At 37.7% G+C, this 20049-nt stretch overlaps 1 protein-coding gene across 2 annotated transcripts in view; it reads right to left on the bottom strand.

The window, feature by feature from the left end:
• The window catches only part of LOC306865247 (semaphorin-5A-like), a 136393-nt gene that overhangs the window by 64164 nt on the left and 52180 nt on the right, over window positions 1-20049 (bottom strand). For both annotated transcript variants that reach the window (XM_079409747.1, XM_079409748.1), the window contains 3 exons: window positions 19539-19638; window positions 14088-14133; window positions 2729-2791 (listed from right to left, as the gene is read on the bottom strand). In XM_079409747.1, coding sequence (XP_079265873.1) covers window positions 2729-2791; window positions 14088-14133; window positions 19539-19638 — 209 coding nt within the window. The remainder of the gene's footprint in view (window positions 1-2728; window positions 2792-14087; window positions 14134-19538; window positions 19639-20049) is intronic.

The following is a 20049-nucleotide window of genomic DNA, read 5'->3' as shown; positions in this document are numbered from 1 at the left end:
AGTCTCGGTCACGTGACACTAAATAGCACTGTGAGATCCAGTGTGAAGCACGTGAATTCAGTTAACAACACAAATGACTCAGTGATTTTTAACTAGTTTAAAGCCAGATGAAACAGTGCTGATAAACAGGAGAAACACTGTGCGCAACAACAGTCAGAAGACTTTTCAATCTACACATTGCCATCATTTACCATAGATTTACTGTAGTAACACTAACTGCACCATGGTATTGTGGCAGAAATGTGGGACAATCATAATACATTTTATTATATTATTAATGTAGACATGAATTAAATGTAATGTAAAGGAATTCAATTAGTGTATTTTTGTCATTGAGCTATATAGCATTTGTGCATTTAGACTGGTTTTCATACAAATACCTAGAAATAATATGGTTACATTTTTACCATGGTATTTTAACTGTAAAATCTAAATGTATGCTGCTATGGAAGACCAATGATTAATTTGAATAAAAGTCAAACAGTCCGAATAATTACATTTCACCATATAAAAATGAGGAAATAAAGATTTTACATTTAAATGAATAATTATCAATATCGACTGATATGAAAAATCTTATCGTGATCATTTTTTTATATCGCCCAGCCCTTGCTATCACATCACTTCAAAACATCCGGAATACAGCATTTTAGTACAGTTTTTGGTGCTTTTGTGTACCCTCTGAAGCTTGAAATCTTCATTGCAATTGCATGGAAAAGAGCAACCAGCACATCATTCAAAATGCATCCTTCTGTGTTCCACAGAAAAAAGAAAGTCTGGCTCTTTTTTGGGATGAGCTATTACTTTAGAGATATTTTGAGTCACCACATGTGCAGTCGATAGAGCAAGACTCCACAATTGCAAGCAAGTTACGACAGCCTCCTCCTGCAATTCTGAATTACAATCACATGTTGCTCAGAGTAATCCATCTTATTACGGGCTTCAGAACATGTTTCACAAGCGAATTATAAAAACACTCGTGGGGCCATTCGCACAGGCTGAAACCACACGGGGGCCGCTAGAAATACACCTTGGGGCTCGGCCCAGGCTGGAAGGATGGCCGGCAATCCCAAACACAGTCTCTATACAGCTCCCATATGACTTAAAATGGCTAAGCTCAGTGTAGCATACTATAAAGCAAAGGGGGACCCTCCGTCTCATGTTTGACAGAGCTGGAGTAAGTGAAATATTAAGGAGATTTAAGAAACATTTTGTATCACAAATCTGATCTGATTCAGTCAGCCTTCAAAAACACAAGGGAGTCAGTGCTGAAGTGCCATGGAAACGGCTCCATAGCAAAGTGGAAGAGACATGGGAATGCCTGAGCAAGAGTGATGTCATAAATAATGGGTTAGCTATTTTAGGAGGGCGATTTCTGTCTTAAGTACAGGTAATATTTAAAATAACCTTCATTCAGGATGTGAATTACAGTGGGTTTGAATTCAACCCTCCTCCCCCACCAATGGAAGTCAAAACAAAAGGTTGGTCTGAAACATATTACAATGTTTCAGTAACCAAAAAAGGTCAGATTACAAGTTAGTTAGCTCATATTTCCTTGTGGCACCAAATGGTAACAGAAATTGCTCCTGAGGTGGTTACTATAGTAACAGGATGCCGCGGTTTCTGTTAGGATCAGTATTGAATGTTATTAAAACCTAAATAGGTACTATTATGGATATCAAAATTGCATTAAAATTCTTTTTAAAGTGTTTTGTTTAAAAAGTCAAAATAGTAGACTTTATCTAGCAGGTTTAGGCAAAATTCAGAATTTCAAAATTGACCCTTTTTCAATTCACACGTTAAATCTGAATTAAACTGACCACGCCTTACAAGAAGTTGAACTGAAATAATAGGAAGTATGGCTGGTAAAGGCATTCTGGGAAGTAAAGTGTTCTTGGCCCATAAATTTGCTTGTCTGTAACTTTCAAACTTAAAGGCATTTGAAACTTTTTTCAAATCTAACATTTAAGGTTTGTAAAAAAAAAAAAAAAAAAGATTTATAATGGTTATTCATTTTTCTGAATTTCGATTAATTGTAATTCCACTTCTTTAAAATTCAGATGTTTTAATTCAAACGTTTGGGGTTGGTAAGATTCTTTTAGGTTTTGAAGAAAGTAGGCTCACCAAGGCTGCATTGATTAAATCATGTAAAAAGAGTAATATTACGAAATATTATTACAATTTAAAATAGTTGTTTTCTTTTAGAATATATTTTAAAATGTAAAAATTTGTTCCTGTGATGACAGAGCTGAATTTTTCAGCCATTACTCCAGTCTTCAGTGTCACATGATCCTTCAGAAATCATTCTAATATGCTAATTTGGTGCACATGAAACATTTGATCAGATTATCAATGTTGAAAACTATTTTTTCCTGCCAAAAGTTTTTGGGGAAACCATGATACATTGTTTTTCAGGATTTCTCAAAAGAACAGCCTTTATTTAAAACAGAAATAATCTGAAACATTACAAATATCTTTACTGTCACTTTTGTAAATTTGTAAAAATGTATCCCCCAAAATATCCTTTTCTCACACCGAATTCTCACAATGTGTTCTATTTAACCAAAATATGAAATATTTCAAAAGCCGTGACTGTGATTGTGCAACTTTATATCCTTAAAGGGTGCAAAAAAAGTACAAATTAGTACCAAAAAGGTACATATTAGTACTTTTTTGTAAAGGGTACTATACCCCAGCGACAGTTTTTGTACTTTTCAGAGGTGCTTACCTCTGATTTGCCTCGACTGAAACAGGCTCCTTTGGTAAACTCATCGCAATGCCATTCTGCCTCCTGTAAACAAACACATATTAAGAAGAACATCATGAAACGACATGTTTTGTTGTTAAAGAGGGCATTGTTGTGAGCTCATCATTCATACACCAAAAAAATACAAAACAGATCTGCTACATCAGACAATTGATCTATGCCTCAAATGATTTTTAAATTTACTAAGCTCCAGGATATAGTGCAAAAGAAACTCTTTTTTAAATCTCTGTGTTTAGCCAGGTATTATCGATTGTCTCTGAGAGGATAAATGAACTTGGCTATAGAAAGCAGGCAGATCTTGGATGATAATCACTTGTATTCAGCTCCCCGGCATTCTGGGAAAAACACCAGGCTTTTCAGAGGCAGCCTGTGTGCCGTCCTTCACCGAGAGATGAGGGTCCCGGAGACAATGACAGCGTCCACAGACTATGGCTGCATTCACATTTCACCGCTGGCACTGAACTTCTGGATAATGCCAAGTTTGATGTCTGCAACTGCCTCCAAATGGATTTTAATATCAAATGAGCTCCTCGCACTTATTGACCATGAGATCTCTGGCTCGGATCCAGACGTGTGAGACTTCCAGCTTGCCAAGCGAAAGTGACTAACCATCAAAAAACAATTAAGGAAAATGCTACAAAGGCACAATGACCATTTTTATCCTTTCCAGAACTGAAAAATTAATAAGAAATTATCATTCCCCAAGGAGGCATGACTCTGGCTAGACGGTAACCTCATTTTCAAGTGATCTAGAGCACAGCAGAAGCCCTGTGGCTGCTGGCTGAGATGTTACTCTGTCTGGAGAGTCTTCGATCACGGCTTTATGAGACGGGATTGTTATGTCACACCGGCCCGAGGCTGAACAGGACGTAGTGTACTCGTGACCCTTTGGAAACAGGCTAATATTAAGTAAAAAAAATCCAGGTTCTCATTCCCTCGAGCCAACAGGGAATCTTACGAGTGACACTTAGAAGACGGCAGGGTGTGAATGTGCAAATGCAGGACTGAAAATCCGTTGCCTTGCTCAGTCATGCTGCTGAATGAGTTTCCCCACGAGACCCATTCATGCCAAATCTCCTCCGCAAGACAGAGAAATAGGCTGAGGGACGGAGACACAGGAAACTCCTTCACATCCAGAGTGACATGAAAGATGATTTAATGTGTTAAAATAACCATTAGCAACTGATATAGCACTTTCAGCCTGACATAACAGCAGTGCAATGATAGGAAGGAGCAGAAAGAAAGCTGGCATTTGCTGAGGGAAGAATACTACACGCTTTCATGCTTCAAAGCATATTGTCATATGCCATAATTATAGCTAGGCAGCGGCACTGAGGCACAACTACATTTTTAACTGCATTTCATGAACTTTTGTAACCGAACAGCAGAAGGAACAGGAACAGACTTCATTCTTATATCCCCGGCTAGAAACCAGCTATTTTGAGGAAAGTCAGTCATATAAACAAACTGCACATCAGCAGAATGTTTCAGAGTGCGAGGACAGCATTAGGATGTCTTAAAGTGTTTTTTTTTTGGTGTGTGCCAGCACAAATTGCTCAGAGGTAGTAGTCGTCGCCCACTCAAGGTGTTGCGTTTCGCTCAGCAAAAATGGTGTAAAACGTGAATTAAATGTAATTACTAAAACCATTACCTTGACAAATAGGGTTAAATTACACTTTGGAAAATTGCATTATGAATTTCCTGGATAGTCTAAACAATGTCATCCGGTAGTCGGCATCATTCATCAGTAGAGCTATTTAATGATGTAATAATGCTGAACGTAACCATTAACAAACTTGAACTTGGCCATTAACAACTTGAATGTTATTTGTGCTCTGCGATATTTTTACACAAGACATTTTTCAAAAGTGAATAATGGGAAAGAGGCAGGTAGACACCAGCACAGCATAAAATTGCTCTTTCAGTAAAATATGCTCCATTTACGTCAACTGGTATTTATAAATCAAGCGTAGCTTTAGTTCTGGCAGGTCACGTTAGTCAAGCCCATCTACCTATAGGAATACGACACCTATCTAAGCATTCATATATAAAGTCCCTCAGTATTATCAGCAGTTTTCACATTGCTCAATAGCTAATTACCCTCCTCCATCCCCAACTCCTCTGTCAGTCATGATACAGCCTTCTGATTCTCCTTTGAATCAGACTAATTCTAAAATGTATACATAAAACTATTGAACTTTAACAATATCTGCAATACATTTATGTTGGTTCTGTTCTGTTTACACTTGGGGGTTATCATTATCGTTATGTCTTTTAATATTAGCATTGTTAACAATAACCATTTCCTTAAAACATGTTCATCGATCTATCCACCTTATTTTTTAATGCGGAAGTAGGGAAATGACGAGAAGAAAGTGCAGTAAAGAGTAAAACTGTTTGTACTACAAAGCAGTGTGTTCATAATTAAGATAATTGACAAATTACCGCTCTTATGGGAAAAATAAGGTGGATAACTGACTTCAAAGTATTTAAAACTGGCCTTGTTAAAAGAGTTAGCCTATAACAAATCGTGCTGAGCAGATGAGAAACTTTCACTCCGCTCCACTTACATATTCTAATCGATTCTGTATTTTGCTTGATGCTTTATATGCGCTAAGTCGGTTTTACTTACATTGCGTATGAAGCACCACAATGAAGAAAAAACACAGAATAGGATACAATGCTAAATAAAATTCACCTTTTGTTTTAAACAGTTTGTCTTTCAGCTTTTCAGAGGTTTTCTTTATGGATGCTATACAATTGGTTACATACAAAACTTTCACCATAAACGGCAAAACACAGACAACATCTGTAGTTATATAAGCACTCTTTAATGTCTTTACAGTTTCACCGCTCCTGTATGGTAGACTCGCTCCATTGTTCCAGATGGTCCGGTGCAGACCCTAGAACTGAGCGGTCATTGTCAGGAACAGGTGGGCCAGAGAGACCCAGTCAGCACTGTGTGGGTTGAGTCGCCCACCCCACAGCTCTCTCCGAGTTCTGCCTGGAATTTACATTGCCAAGACAAAACAAAGCATGCATAAATGATTGCAAGCATTTCTGGTGTGCATGCTTGTATTATCCGAGTTGAAGAATGCAACCACAGGCACGCTTTGGGTATTCAATGAATTCTGCTCATTTCAACAAGCAGCACGTCAGGCGACAGTCAACAGATGACAAAGTACTGCATCTTGCTCAATTGGATTAATCGTGCATTTTCATAATTACGATGCACTGAAGTGTGGAGATTTAAGGTGATCTCATCCTGCCCTGCAACTGTGGCTTGTAAATGAGTTTGAAACCTCATATATCACAGAAATCCCAGCCAAAAGTGATCTTTTACCAAAACCCAATACATCTCCACTCATTATATATGTAAATGGAAAAAAACCCCAGCAGCATTTACTAGAGTATGTTGCTAAGTAGCCATTATCAGACTGTAATTGCCATATAAGTCCACGGTCCAAGTCTAGTCCCTTGCTAATCAGACATCTGATGGAGTTACAGTATACAGAGTGCTGAAGGGGAGCTCATATGTTCATTATTTCATGAATTTAAATGGCTGAGTAACTGGACGCCATTGAAACAGCCGCCCTCAGAAATTAGCACAAGTGTTCTGTTGATCAGTGCATGTAATTGTTTTAGTGACGGCGAGTAAGAGAGGTTAATGAAATACATGACTGACAATCTGTCTCTTTTACTTCAACTTTAAATTGTGTATAAAAGGAAAGTTAATGAGATAACGTGTCAAAGTCAATATCACAGCTAAATGCTGTTAATAGCACTTTTCCACAAACTAATCGTGCACAGTTTATCCTCAAATGTGTATTTGAATCAGCAGTCTGCTAGCAGGTTTCTTATGTGGCAACTTGTTAGCAACTTTAAAGCACAAAACTGTTTTAAAAATTCATGTATGAGGTATGAAAGTGTGAAATTAATGTAACTGACTGCACAAGTGTTAATCACAGACCCTATTTTACTCAAAGAACGCTATAGTAAAAACCCATTGGAAAATTTCACAGACATCCATGGTTTAAAGAACTACAAACTAAAATCGGTACTGAGTGAAATGATAATAAAATGTCATTCATATCAGTTTAAAATCTGCAATGCCATACAATTCATGCACATTTGCACAGAATATCAGTTTACGGATAGTACAAAAGTCAGGGTTTAATTTGTGAATATTAATCAAATAATGTGACTTAAATGGTCTAAGAATATTACCTAGCAACATCAATACTAATTAATATTCATGAGTTCACAACATCATTCATAATTCCGGTTCCCCCTCAATTAAACATAAACAAGATAAAATGAACAAAAGATCCAGAGTCACGGCTGAAGAAAATCACCATGCAACCAGCTGACATGATAAAATCATCGATCACGGTAATGGCTCTGTTTCTGCTGAACCAAACGCACTGGTGCATGTGTGTAAGTACAACGGATAGTTGAATTGCGCTCATGGGCATATACCCTTAGAGCAAACGGCTAAACACCGGTTTCGATCACAATGATTACCATATTTGCTGTGGGAGTGGATGTAAATGGAAGGTCCGGGCCGGTACGTTTGAATCGAGACAGCTGTCATGAGCTGAGGAGCTATAATACTGTGTTAAATAGAAAGCAAGTGAGTGGCACAGCATTATGAGTGCATGTGTGCTGAATTGACAAAGCAGGCTGGCTGTGGTGCAGAGGACATACAGGTTTAACCTGAGGCGATCGGTCAACAAGCCACTCGGATAAGACGCCACCTCACAGCATCTCTGTTCATTTCCTTCGAACCTGCCAAAATGAAACCAGACTATCCTGAGCAGCCAGACCTCATCCAGTTCACTTAGAGTTAAATATTCAATTATTTAACGACACAGTGTTAAACTTATACATATGCATCAGGAATAAAGACGCCAATTGCTCTGTTGCATATTAGCAACTGATTTAAATTTACTCTCGCAAAACGGCTGAAGAGAGGCGTACTGTGGAAACAGGCTCCGGCGTTCATTTGTCAAGCTTGAAATACAATGAAGTGACTACAATGCATTTATTCAGGCAATTAATCAGTGGCACTTGGAGTGCTGCTACTGTACAATATGCAAAATGCTCAAGGGAGAGCAGACTTGACAGAGGAAAATCGGCTGAGCAAGGTGGACTCTGGGTAGACTGAGACCATAAAGACTGAACAATAGAGCTGCTCTTCCTCAAGCACCTCTGTCATTTGACCAATGAGAGAAGAGATGTATTGTTCAATCCATCTGGGCTTCAGAATCCCGTTGATATAAGAAACTACAAGAGGCCAGTGTCTATATTTTCTCCCCATTAAAGGTCACTACCAAAAGTGCCAATATCATGTTTTTACAAACGGAAAAAAAAATAAAACATAAAAAAGGTAAATGTGACTTTTTATCTCACAGTTCTAACCTTTTGTGACATATAACCTTAGAATTCTGAGATGGAAACTTGCAGCTCCAAGTTTACATCTCACAATTCTGTGTTTATATCCTGCAATTCTGCAACAGAATAAAAAAGTTGATTGCGACTTTTGACTTTAACTTGCAACTGCAATCTCAATTCTCGAGAATTGCGAGAAAAACAGTCAGAATTGTGAGATAATAAAGTCACAATTACCTTTTTTATTATCCAATGGCAGAAACAGCTTCCACATGGGGCAGTATGTTTAATGTATATTAAATTACATAAGCAATGTGCAAAATAACTGTTCTTTGAAGAAATCTGCCCTGCAAAGTGACTGCTTCTCCAAAGCTGCTGAAGTGTCCAGTGTAGAACCACAAATACACAACTCAATTCATATTTACTTGTAAAATCACTATACTCACTTTTTTCAGGAAAAATTTAAAAAGCATTGGATTACCATAATTCAACACTCAGCATGTTTCTGTTTACCATGTTAGTAGACATATAGAACTGCCATTTATCGTGATATCCTATGTAAATAAAACCTATAAAAGGTTTTCATGTGTTTCTTAAACACTTTTCCAAGTGAAAGTAAAAAAGCTGTTTTCTTCCCTTTAATAAATTATTTATTTTTATTAGAATATTTTGTTTATAATTAGCGTCACCTTTTAAGCCTTTCATTTTTATATACTGATTAATATAAAATAATGTAAGTAGGTATTAAAAAGAAAGTATAGCAATTCTCAGCCTTAGTATTTAAATTAGTTGGATACTGATTTCAGTGACTTCCTGTCAGGCAGCTCGCAGGGAGCCAGAGACTAAATCCAGTGCAGATTGTCCATCAGAAGTTTGTCTATCAACAAGTAGGTCTACATTGTTAAATCATATCTAAAACCTGCTTTCCTCATCTCTCTTGTGGACGACAGCCTGCCAGAACAACAACGTTACACAGAGGACAAGCATTAGGAGACATCATCTGGACCTGTCAGCCAGTTTGCAAACTCACTATCTCAACATATGAGTATGTGACTTTGCACTGACAGTTTCAACCACTCCTTTATTTCATTGTGTCTCTCAATTCGTGACCTCTTTCATTTTTCTATTATGAAGATTGCTGAGAAAATTAAACTAGTCTGAGACATTCACTTTTCATTAAAGTATATCTGACCTGCCCAACCTTCCAAAGGGGTCTCTTTCAGCAAACTCTGCAGATCTGAATATGCTTTTCATTATTGTGAAGGGACCTGCAGGAAACTGAAATCATGGTAAATTATAATTACTATACTTCTACAATCTATCTTTCTATCCATCCATCCATCTAATGTGTATATGTTTAATTCAAACTTAATTATATATATATAAAATTTATATAGATATATAGATACATAGATAGAATTAAACATAAAAATTTGAAGTAGAAAGAAAAAGCTATTTTTTTTGTAAAACGTATTTCAATACTCTGTTTTATTTTCAATGTCGAAAAATATTTTTTACAGTATATATATATATATATATATATATATATATATATATATATATATATATATATACTGTATATACAAATATTATATATATATACATACTGTATACACATACATATATATATATATATATATATATATATATATATATGTGTGTGCGTGTGCGTGTGTATATATACATATATATTGCCATACAAGTCCTTACGCGCCGTAAGAGCCGCCAAACACAGATACAGAGAGAGAATTGAGTCTCATTTCCAACTCAATGACTCTCGACGTATGTGGCAGGGACTGAGGACCATCTGTGCCTTCGGAAACAAATCCTCCGCGGAGGTGAGAGCAGATCCGTTGCTGGCCGACGAGTTAAACACTTTCTATGGCCGCTTCGATTGCAACGGCGGCGGCGCGTCTCTGCCGTCCAGCGCGTCAGGAAGCAGCAGGCAGAGCAGCAATGATCCTGTAATCACCGTGTCAGAGGATGAGGTTCGGAGGGCGCTAAAGAAAGTGAACGTCAGGAAAGCAGCCGGACCTGATGGGATAACCGGCCGTGTTCTGAGGTCCTGCGCCGATCAGCTCGCTGGTTTGTTCACTTCCATCTTTAATGAGTCCCTTGCTACCTCCGTGGTTCCCACCTCATTCAAAAAATCCATCATTATCCCTGTGCCAAAGAACAATAAACCCTCGTGCCTGAATGACTATCGCCCAGTTGCCCTCACATCTATAGTCATGAAGGTTTTTGAGAGTCTTGTAAAGAGCCACATTTGCTCCTCCATACCCGATACTTTGGACCCCCTTCAGTTTGCCTATCGCCCAAACAGATCTACGAACGATGCAATCTCTCACTCTTCCCTCACACACTTGGACAGCAACAATGGGAATTATGTAAGGCTGCTATTCATTGACTATAGCTCAGCTTTCAACACTATAGTCCCCATCAAGCTGGCTCACAGACCTCGGCCTAAACTCCTCACTCTGTGACTGGATTCAAGACTTCCTCACCGGCAGACCTCAAGTGGTGAAAGTTGGCCAGTTCACCTCAAACTCCATCACCCTGAACATAGGAGCCCCACAGGGCTGTGTCCTGAGTCCCCTGCTCTACTCTCTCTACACGCACGATTGCGTGTCCTCTCACAGCTCCACATCTATCATCAAATTCGCTGATGATACTGTGGTTCTGGGCCTCATCTCCAACAATGATGAGACCGCTTACTTGGATGAGGTAGAGAGACTCACATCATGGTGCCAGGACAACTGTCTCTCTCTGAATGTGAGCAAAACTAAAGAGCTGATCGTGGACTTTAGGAAGAGACAGCAGCAGCCCTTCACTCCTCTTATGATCAGTGGGACCCCTGTGGAGAGGGTGAGTACCTTCAAGTACTCGGTGTAAACATCTCCGAGAACCTGACTTGGACTACACACATCCAAACACAGGTTAAGAAAGCCAGGCAAAGACTGTACCATCTGCAACAGCTGAGGAAATTCAGGGTCTCACCAGCAATCCTGAAAACTTTCTATTCAGGGACCATAGAAAGTGTATTGACTCAGTACATCTCGGTGTGGTATGGAACCAGCTCCAATCAGGACTGCAAAGCACTACAGAGAGTTGTGCGCTTAGCTGAGCGCATCTTAGGGTCTGCTCTCCCCTCTCTGCAGGACATCTACCTCAAACGCTGCAAAAACAGAGCTGTCAAAATCATCAAGGACTCTAATCACCCTGGTAACCGACTATTCACTTTGCTTCCATCTGGTAAGCGCTTCTGTAGCCTGATGGCAAAAACTGAGACTTAGGAGGAGCTTCTTCCCCCAGGCCATCAGGCTCCTAAACTCTAACTCTGTGTCATAACATCACTTGACTCCATGTAAATATCACTATATCATAAGCTATTCATAATTTTTCTCTACCTCATATTGCTGCTATTTAAATACCATGTACAACTTTTTTGCACATTCTTTTTGCACATTCCTCTTTATTACTATTTAAGTCAACAACATACTGACCTGCTGATTTATATTTATATTTTTTATCTTTTATTTTATTTTATTCTTTTATTTTTTTCTACTTTCTTTTTCTTAATATTTGTATTCTATATAATTGCACTGTCCTTGGAGCGGACCTGACCTACATTTCACTGCTGGTTATACTCTGTATAATTGTGTATGTGACAAATAAAAATCTTGAATCTTGAAATATATATATACAAATAAAATGAATAAAAATTACAGCTAAAGAAATGTTCAGTGCAGAAGGGCTTGCTAAAATAATCCAATACACGTCTTTTCATGTGAAGTGACATACTGCCAAGTATGGTGACCCATACTCGGAATTCGTGCTCACCCTTGCTCAAGGGCACCTCAGTCAGGGTATTGAGGGTGGAGAGAGCGCTGGACACTCCCCCCCATTTGCTTTTACTATGTATAATATTTTACTATGTATAATAAAGACATTTTTAGTTATTTGAATTTTGAAGTAATTTTTACACAGTTGCACATACAGTAGGAGACACAAATTACATTCATTTTGTACAATGACCCATGAAATATAATGTGCCCTGCCCACGTCCATATACTGATTACATACTATACATCTACTATAGTGCTGCCACATTTATCCTGCCATTAAAAGGCTTTTAATGCTTCACAACACTGTGCTCTTAAACACTAGCGGAGGTGCTGCAGACACATGATGGGTCACTCTGCGGGTTTATTTTTCCCATTGCTGATGCATCATTGCTACAGAAAGCTCTATTCTGTGAGATCAATGAAGGATAAAAGCAGCACTTTCTAGGTCATTTCCTTCTCAGGTCTCAGGACTTCTCGCTCATTGCACCATACTGCCAGAATAATTCATATTATTCCCTCGCCTGTGATCTCACCGGTCTTCCTGAAACTTGTTGTGTAAGGAGAGAAGAAAAACTCTAAATATGAATAAACCTTGGTTCAAGCTAAATTGGGAAGCTCTCCTCAAAACATCTCATCAGAGAATTTCTCTTTTCAGAGAAACCTTCAGCAAAGTCAGCTGTAGCAGTTACAAAGGGCATAAAAAGACCAAAAACAAAAGTACACACAAGACTCCGTGCTGTGAGGCAAGTGAAGGAATTCTATTACGGAGCAAAGGATTGGCTGGAGAGCAATGGCAGGGCTCATCTTTGTGACGCCGGTTCCCTGTGAGCAGGTCAGAACAAAAGGCATCTCAAAAGTTGGGTCTGGTCTGTTTGCTCTTTTCCCCAGGAGGTCAATCTTTTTGAGGAGACCCCATGATGTTGAAGTTGTTAAAAAGCCAGTGTTTGGCTCTTTTAAAGGCCTCAAAAGAGTCCACTTCTTTACACCGGGAAAGACTTCAAATAACTCAAGTAACTTGTCTGCTGCAGGACAGCGGTTACTCCTGGGTAATTATGTTTGAAACTTGTTAAGGGAATAAGGTCTAATTTGGGAGATATGCAGGTCTTCATTCAGGTCCATTTGGCTTCTAAACTAGGCTCATTAATAGGATTTGATAGTTCTGGCTTTTATAGAAGTAGAAAATCTAAAGCGGCATTCACACTAACAGTGATCCACAATCACCAAATCACCTAAAGTCATTCATTTTTAATTATTTTAAATTTAGTTTAAAACTAGTGCCAAGTTGCATTTTATTCAATTTAAAATGCTATTTAAAATAAATATCCATCTGTCCATTCTCGAAACCACCTCTCCTATGTTTGTTTTCAGGGATGCTGGAGCAAAACATATAAAATATGAAAATTGCTGACATATTAAAATATATTTTAATACATTTAACACACAGTAATGAGGGTCCTCTCTGACATTCCTTGTTCTTGTTGGTTGCAACACATGGTTTTGGTTTAGTGGACAACATGGTAAAGTAAAATAAAAATAACATAAAATAATAACAAATAATAAAATAAAATGCTTCATTGCTTTTTTTTCATCCCAGAGTGATCCGCCACCTTATAAAGCACACAGACACAACAATTTCCAATGATTAATCACAGTGAGTATAGCCAGAACTTAAGACTCTCTAATCTTTATCAGCCTCATCATATTTAGTAGTGAACATCATTTTTAATTCCCAATTCAAAGCCAGTATCAGAGACTCAAAGAGCATGTTTGTTTGCCAGCACTGAAACATTAAATTTAGCACAAACTGCTGTTAATAGTTTTCCAATCACACAAATCCAAAATGGAGTCCAGGGAAAGTTTACATATGGATTTAACAGAGAACATCAGCCCACAGGGCATTGTGCCGAACTGACAACTTTTAAATTGGCAGAGTCTTTTTCTCTGCGCTTATGAAGCCACTGTAATTGGCATTCACACATGGCGGCAGCAACACCTGTTAGTCTCATCCTGGGTGTTTGAGCTATCTGAGCAATTCTGGAAAAAAGACAGACAGAAAGAGACAGACATAGACTTTTTTCACCCACCTGGATCAATGAAAGATCCTCCAAATGTAGCCTGAAGAGATGATTTCTGAAAGAAAAGACCAAAAAAAGATATGAATTTCCACCCGAATCAGAACACAAGTTGCCTCAGAGGGTGGGTGGGCATTGCGGTTATAAATGGAGATTTTTATGGGTTGCAACATTTCGAGTGAATCCATGCGCAATAGCAATTGGCCAATGTTGTGAGAGGCATGTTTTGAGCTTTTTCAGAGATAAACAAGACTATGAATAAAACAGAGGATTGGGAACTAAATTGCCAAATTAATTGCTGAATAAATCACATTAATATGCTCCCAATGCACATCCGGTTTTAATACAATCTGGCGTAACAGTTCAAGTTCGGTTTTTCATATGATCTGCACACCTGGATGAAGTCTAACAATGTGTTAGAGCCAAAAACCTCTTATGCAAAGTGTGCAGCCTACTGTCACTTTAATGAGCCAACCCTGGACCTTGCCTAAGGATAAGATGCTTGTTTGGAGCAGCAGAGGCCTATAAATGCTGCACGCATTTTAATTCTGGGAAACAGAAAACAACTAAAATTGCTCCTCCAAACGTCTTGGACCGAGCATGTAATCTAGTATAGCAATATAGTGTTCTGCCAACTCTAATCTCAAATGTAATTTATATGTGGAACTACAAATCGCATATGTATCCGACATGATTTTACATCCATCTGTGAATGTCGGAAGCACAAACACATTTGCTAAAACAATACAGTATGTAATCTGAAAGTGGAGCCTGTCTTATTGTATAAGAGAGTACATGATAAATCAGGTTGCTGTGATTAAAGTCCACTTACTGAATCGACATGCCTATTGATTGTGTTTCACTGCATTATCGTTAAAGCTTTTGAGGTTCTCACTATCAATGGTTCCTTTGCACGGATTACTGGGCCATTATTTCTGTAATGACCATGCAGCTACACTATCAGTATCGAGGGATTCGGAACGTACAGAACTTGTTCTAGGTTATTCATGACTATTTCTTTTTGTAGTTGCATTTGAATGCAGTTCTGTGGGGTGTCAGGCACAACGTGATCTGGCCAAGTGCGTCAACATTTGAATCGTTATTCTTTGTTGGTCCTGGAGCAATATTCCTATTCAAAAACCAAAGATACCTCTGAAATAAGAGGGAAACTCTTAACTTTAACTCTACAATCTGATTGGTTGATAGAAAGCTTATGTCAACACCTGATAAGATATTTATGAGAACAAAAAAAAAAAAATCAAGCAATTTCAACTTCACTATAAAAGATAGTTTGGATATTTATGTGGGTAACTATCTAACTAACTAACTAATCTCTTTCTCTCTCTCTCTCTCTCTCTCTCTGTATATATAAAAGTTATAACAGTTTTTAAATTTGTATATGTTTCAGTAGAGACATGAGTCAATATTTCACACTCTAAGTGCCTGTACTTTGACAGGTCTGCTCAGTCTGGTGTTGGTAATTGGCAGAATGTTCCTTGAGCTGCTGAGTAACTTCATGAGAACCCTGTTGTTCAGTGACCTTGATGAAGCAGCAGCACAGTTGGAGAACCTTCACACAGTCCATTAGGCCAGACTGTGGGTGCGTTTGTGAGGCCTTGGGCCCTGCAAACCCATCTGCTCCAGGGACAACCAGTCGAGCCGAAAGCACCATGGAGCTCTTCCAAGGCAAGACTTTAGTTTTCCTCTTCACAGCTCAATTCGAACAACATTGATCCGCAACCCCTGACTCATCCTATCCACAGTGATGTACATTAACCACAGAAAGATAGCTGACCTGCATAAACAGTGTTGTTTACTGTGATGTTCACCTTTCCAATCTAAAAAAAAAGAAAAAGAAAAAAAAAAAAGGTAGAAATGACTAGCATACAGTTCTCAGTAGGGATGATCTAATATATATATTTTAAGGCAAACAGCCAATATATTAGCCTAAATAAAATGCAATTAAATTAATAGAAATAAAATAAAAAAAATGCACAGATATGATAACCTATGTTAATGTATTTTTGAGGCAGATAAAAAAATATATTTGACAAATAAATAAAAATGCAAAAACTTAAATATGTAATTTTTTATACATTTAATTTTTAAAAATTAAAATCCGTTTTCCACTGCATTTGATATACAAATATTTACAAATATAAATACAGATATTTTACATACTAAACTTTCTAAATTTTCTTTTAATAAAAATTTAATGGAAAATGAACAAATAATTATAATTAAAATATACAAACCCGATTCCAAAAAAGTTGAGACACTGTACAAATTGTGAATAAAAACAGAATGCAATGATGTGGAAGTTTCAAATTTCAATATTTTATTCAGAATACAACATAGATGACATATCAAATGTTTAATCTGAGAAAATGTATAATTTTAAGGGAAAAATAAGTTTATTTTAAATTTCATGGCATCAACACATCTCAAAAAAGTTGGGACAAGGCCATGTTTACCACTGTGTGGCATCCCCTCTTCTTTTTATAACAGTCTGCAAACGTCTGGGGACTGAGGAGACAAGTTGCTCAAGTTTAGGAATAGGAATGTTGTCCCATTCTTGTCTAATACAGGCTTCTAGTTGCTCAACTGTCTTAGGTCTTCTTTGTCGCATCTTCCTCTTTATGATGCGCCAAATGTTTTCTATGGGTGAAATATCTGGACTGCAGGCTGGCCATTTCAGTACCCGGATCCTCCTTCTACGCAGCCATGATGTTGTAATTGATGCAGTATTTGGTCTGGCATTGTCATGTTGGAAAATGGATGGGAGCATATGTTGTTCTAGAACTTGGATATACCTTTCAGCATTGATGGTGCCTTTCCAGATGTGTAAGCTGCCCATGCCACACGCACTCATGCAACCCCATACCATAAGAGATGCAGGCTTCTGAACTGAGCGCTGATAACAACTTGGGTTGTCCTTGTCCTCTTTAGTCCGGATGACATGGCGTCCCAATTTTCCAAAAAGAACTTCAAATTTTGATTTGTCTGAACACAGAACAGTTTTCCACTTTGCCACAGTCCATTTTAAATAAGCCTTGGCCCAAAGAAAACGCCTGCGCTTCTGGATAATGTTTAGATATGGCTTCTTTTTTGACCTATAGAGTTTTAGCCGGCAACGGCGAATGGCACGGTGGATTGTGTTCACCGACAATGTTTTCTGGAAGCATTCCTGAGCCCATGTTGTGATTTCCATTACAGTAACATTCCTGTATGTGATGCAGTGCCGTCTAAGGGCCCGAAGATCACGGGCATCCAGTATGGTTTTCCGGCCTTGACCCTTACGCACAGAGATTGTTCCAGATTCTCTGAATCTTTGGATGATATTATGCACTGTAGATGATGATAACTTCAAACTCTTTGCAATTTTTCTCTGAGAAACTCCTTTCTGATATTGCTCCACTATTTTTCGCCGCAGCATTGGGGGAATTGGTGATCCTCTTGCCATCTTGACTTCTGAGAGACACTGCCACTCTGAGAGGCTCTTTTTATACCCAATCATGTTGCCAATTGACCTAATAAGTTGCAAACTGGTCCTCCAGCTGTTCCTTATATGTACATTTAACTTTTCCGGCCTCTTATTGCTACCTGTCCCAACTTTTTTGGAATGTGTAGCTCTCATGAAATCCAAAATGAGCCAATATTTGGCATGACATTTCAAAATGTCTCACTTTCAACATTTGATATGTTATCTATATTCTATTGTGAATAAAATATAAGTTGATGAGATTTGTAAATTATTGCCTTTTCCTTTTTTATTCGTAATTTGTACAGTGTCCCAACTTTTTTGGAATCGGGTTTGTATTAGAAATATATAAAAATGAAATTAAGTGAATTACAAAATACACACTGATATGATAACCAATGTTAATGTGAGGTAGATAAACAAATATATTAGATAAATAAATCTAAAAAAATGCAAAAACATTAAATTATAATATTACTTAAATTATTATTATAATTTGTTTTTACATTTTTACATTTTAAAAATGCACATTTAAGTATAAAAATATTTTTTATAAAAATAACAGTTTTCCATTGCATATAATATTCATACAGTGTAATAAAAATATTTTACATCCTAAACTTTCTAATTTTGCTTTTAATAAAATTAAATGGAAAACAAACAAATAATTATAATTAAAATATATTACATTATAAATATAAAAAAAAACATTATAAATATGTAATAAAATACGTACACAATTTTATTTGCATTTAGCCAACAGGAAATAATGCATTCCATAATTGTGGCTATAATTTATCGCCTTAAATTTATTGGCCTATTTTACTTAATAATACTATTAAACAGTAAAATTTGTCAGCTGACACGATATGACTGCTGATTTATTATGCATCCATAATTCCCAACCTCAATCTAAAGAGCATTACTGGATTCCTTTAGCTCCAGCTGTTTGCATTTGTCTTGTTTGAGAGGTTTGCTGTCTCAAAAACCCGAACTCTAAAGTACAAGACAACTATCTACAGACCGAATCATTAGTTGGAACTGAGTGAGTGAGCTTTCTCATTATAGGAAAACAACGAGAAAACAATGTCTGGAAAAACTTAACAAGTGTTTCCTACTGTACAAGAGGCCAAAAGAATCTTTTCATTTGAGCCATTACCACTGATATGCAATTCTTTGTAACACAAGCAAGACATTTTTTATGTTTGGAGAGAACAAAGAATCCCATCTGCAACTCTTTAGCCAAGGCAGACTTGATAATGATGTGTTGCACTTCGGAGCAGGTTCTGAGAGCTAACTAACACTTTCCGTCTCGTTACTTTCAAGTTAAAAAACAAACAAAAAACAATCTGCTCATGATACAATGAATCACTAGTGAAGTGAATGGTAATCCCTGCTTCTCCCAGAAAAAGTAATTATTCTACCGCTCCCGGCCCTGTGGGTGAATGAACTGTTACAGTGCCTCATATCAAACCATTTCTGCAGTTGTCACAAAATAATTGCTTGGAGACCATCCAGGCTGCTGACAGATCGGGAATATGAGATTAATTTGGCTGAAGATGTATGGCAGGACAGTGCGAAAGTCTATGTGGAAATCATCACACTCATTAATTAGAGATGGACACAGGAAATCCTATCCTATTCTCACATTCATGGTGCGATTTTTTTTATCAAAGTATCTGTCGGTGAGGAGGGTTTATGCTGTTCTTTGTCTGCCACAAAAGTCCTCCGGTTTCATTGTGTGGTTTTATGAGGACTAGGATTGTGTGTCACTATTGGGCTAATCATGGGAAACTTGGCAATTGTGACATTTTCACAGTGGGTGTCAATTTGGTGTTGCTAAAAATATAGTACTATATAAATGTAAGGCTTGGCAGACACACTGACAGAACCTTTGACAACGACACTCTCATTCATATACTGAGACCCATGGACTGAGTCCTAACTAAGTTTCACACAGTGATGGAAGAAGTGACCATTACCTTGCGCCCACAATTAGTTCATTCTGGCCGGGGTCAAAGGTCAGCTGTGAATAATCAACGGTGCCCTCAGCTCTGAATCGGTGGATCCAAGGCTCGATTTCTGCAGAACAAGAGAGGGCACATGTTAGCGCACATCACTGACTGACACACACACACACACACACGTTGGTTTTTGTGGTATATGGGGACTCTCCATAGGCGTAATGGTTTTTATACTGAACAAACTGTGTGTGCTATTGCCCTACACCAACCCTACACCTAAACTTAGCCCTCACAGGAGACTTTGTGCATTTTTAGATTAAAAAAAAAAAAACACCATTTAGTATGTTTTTTAAGCCTTTTGAATTACGGGGACATAGGCAGTGTCCTCATAAACTACCTTCATATTGTAATACCTCTGTCATACCCATGTCATTATACAAATTTGTGTCCTCATAAACCACATAAACATGCACACACACACTAAACACAAAGTATTTTAAAAATATATATTTCTCTTCAGTTTGAGTGC

Source organism: Barbus barbus, assembly GCF_936440315.1.
Source record: "Barbus barbus genome assembly, chromosome: 46".
NCBI classification, from domain to species: domain Eukaryota; kingdom Metazoa; phylum Chordata; class Actinopteri; order Cypriniformes; family Cyprinidae; genus Barbus; species Barbus barbus.
Note: the sequence above shows the minus strand (reverse complement) of the source record. Positions and strands in the feature narration are given on the sequence as shown.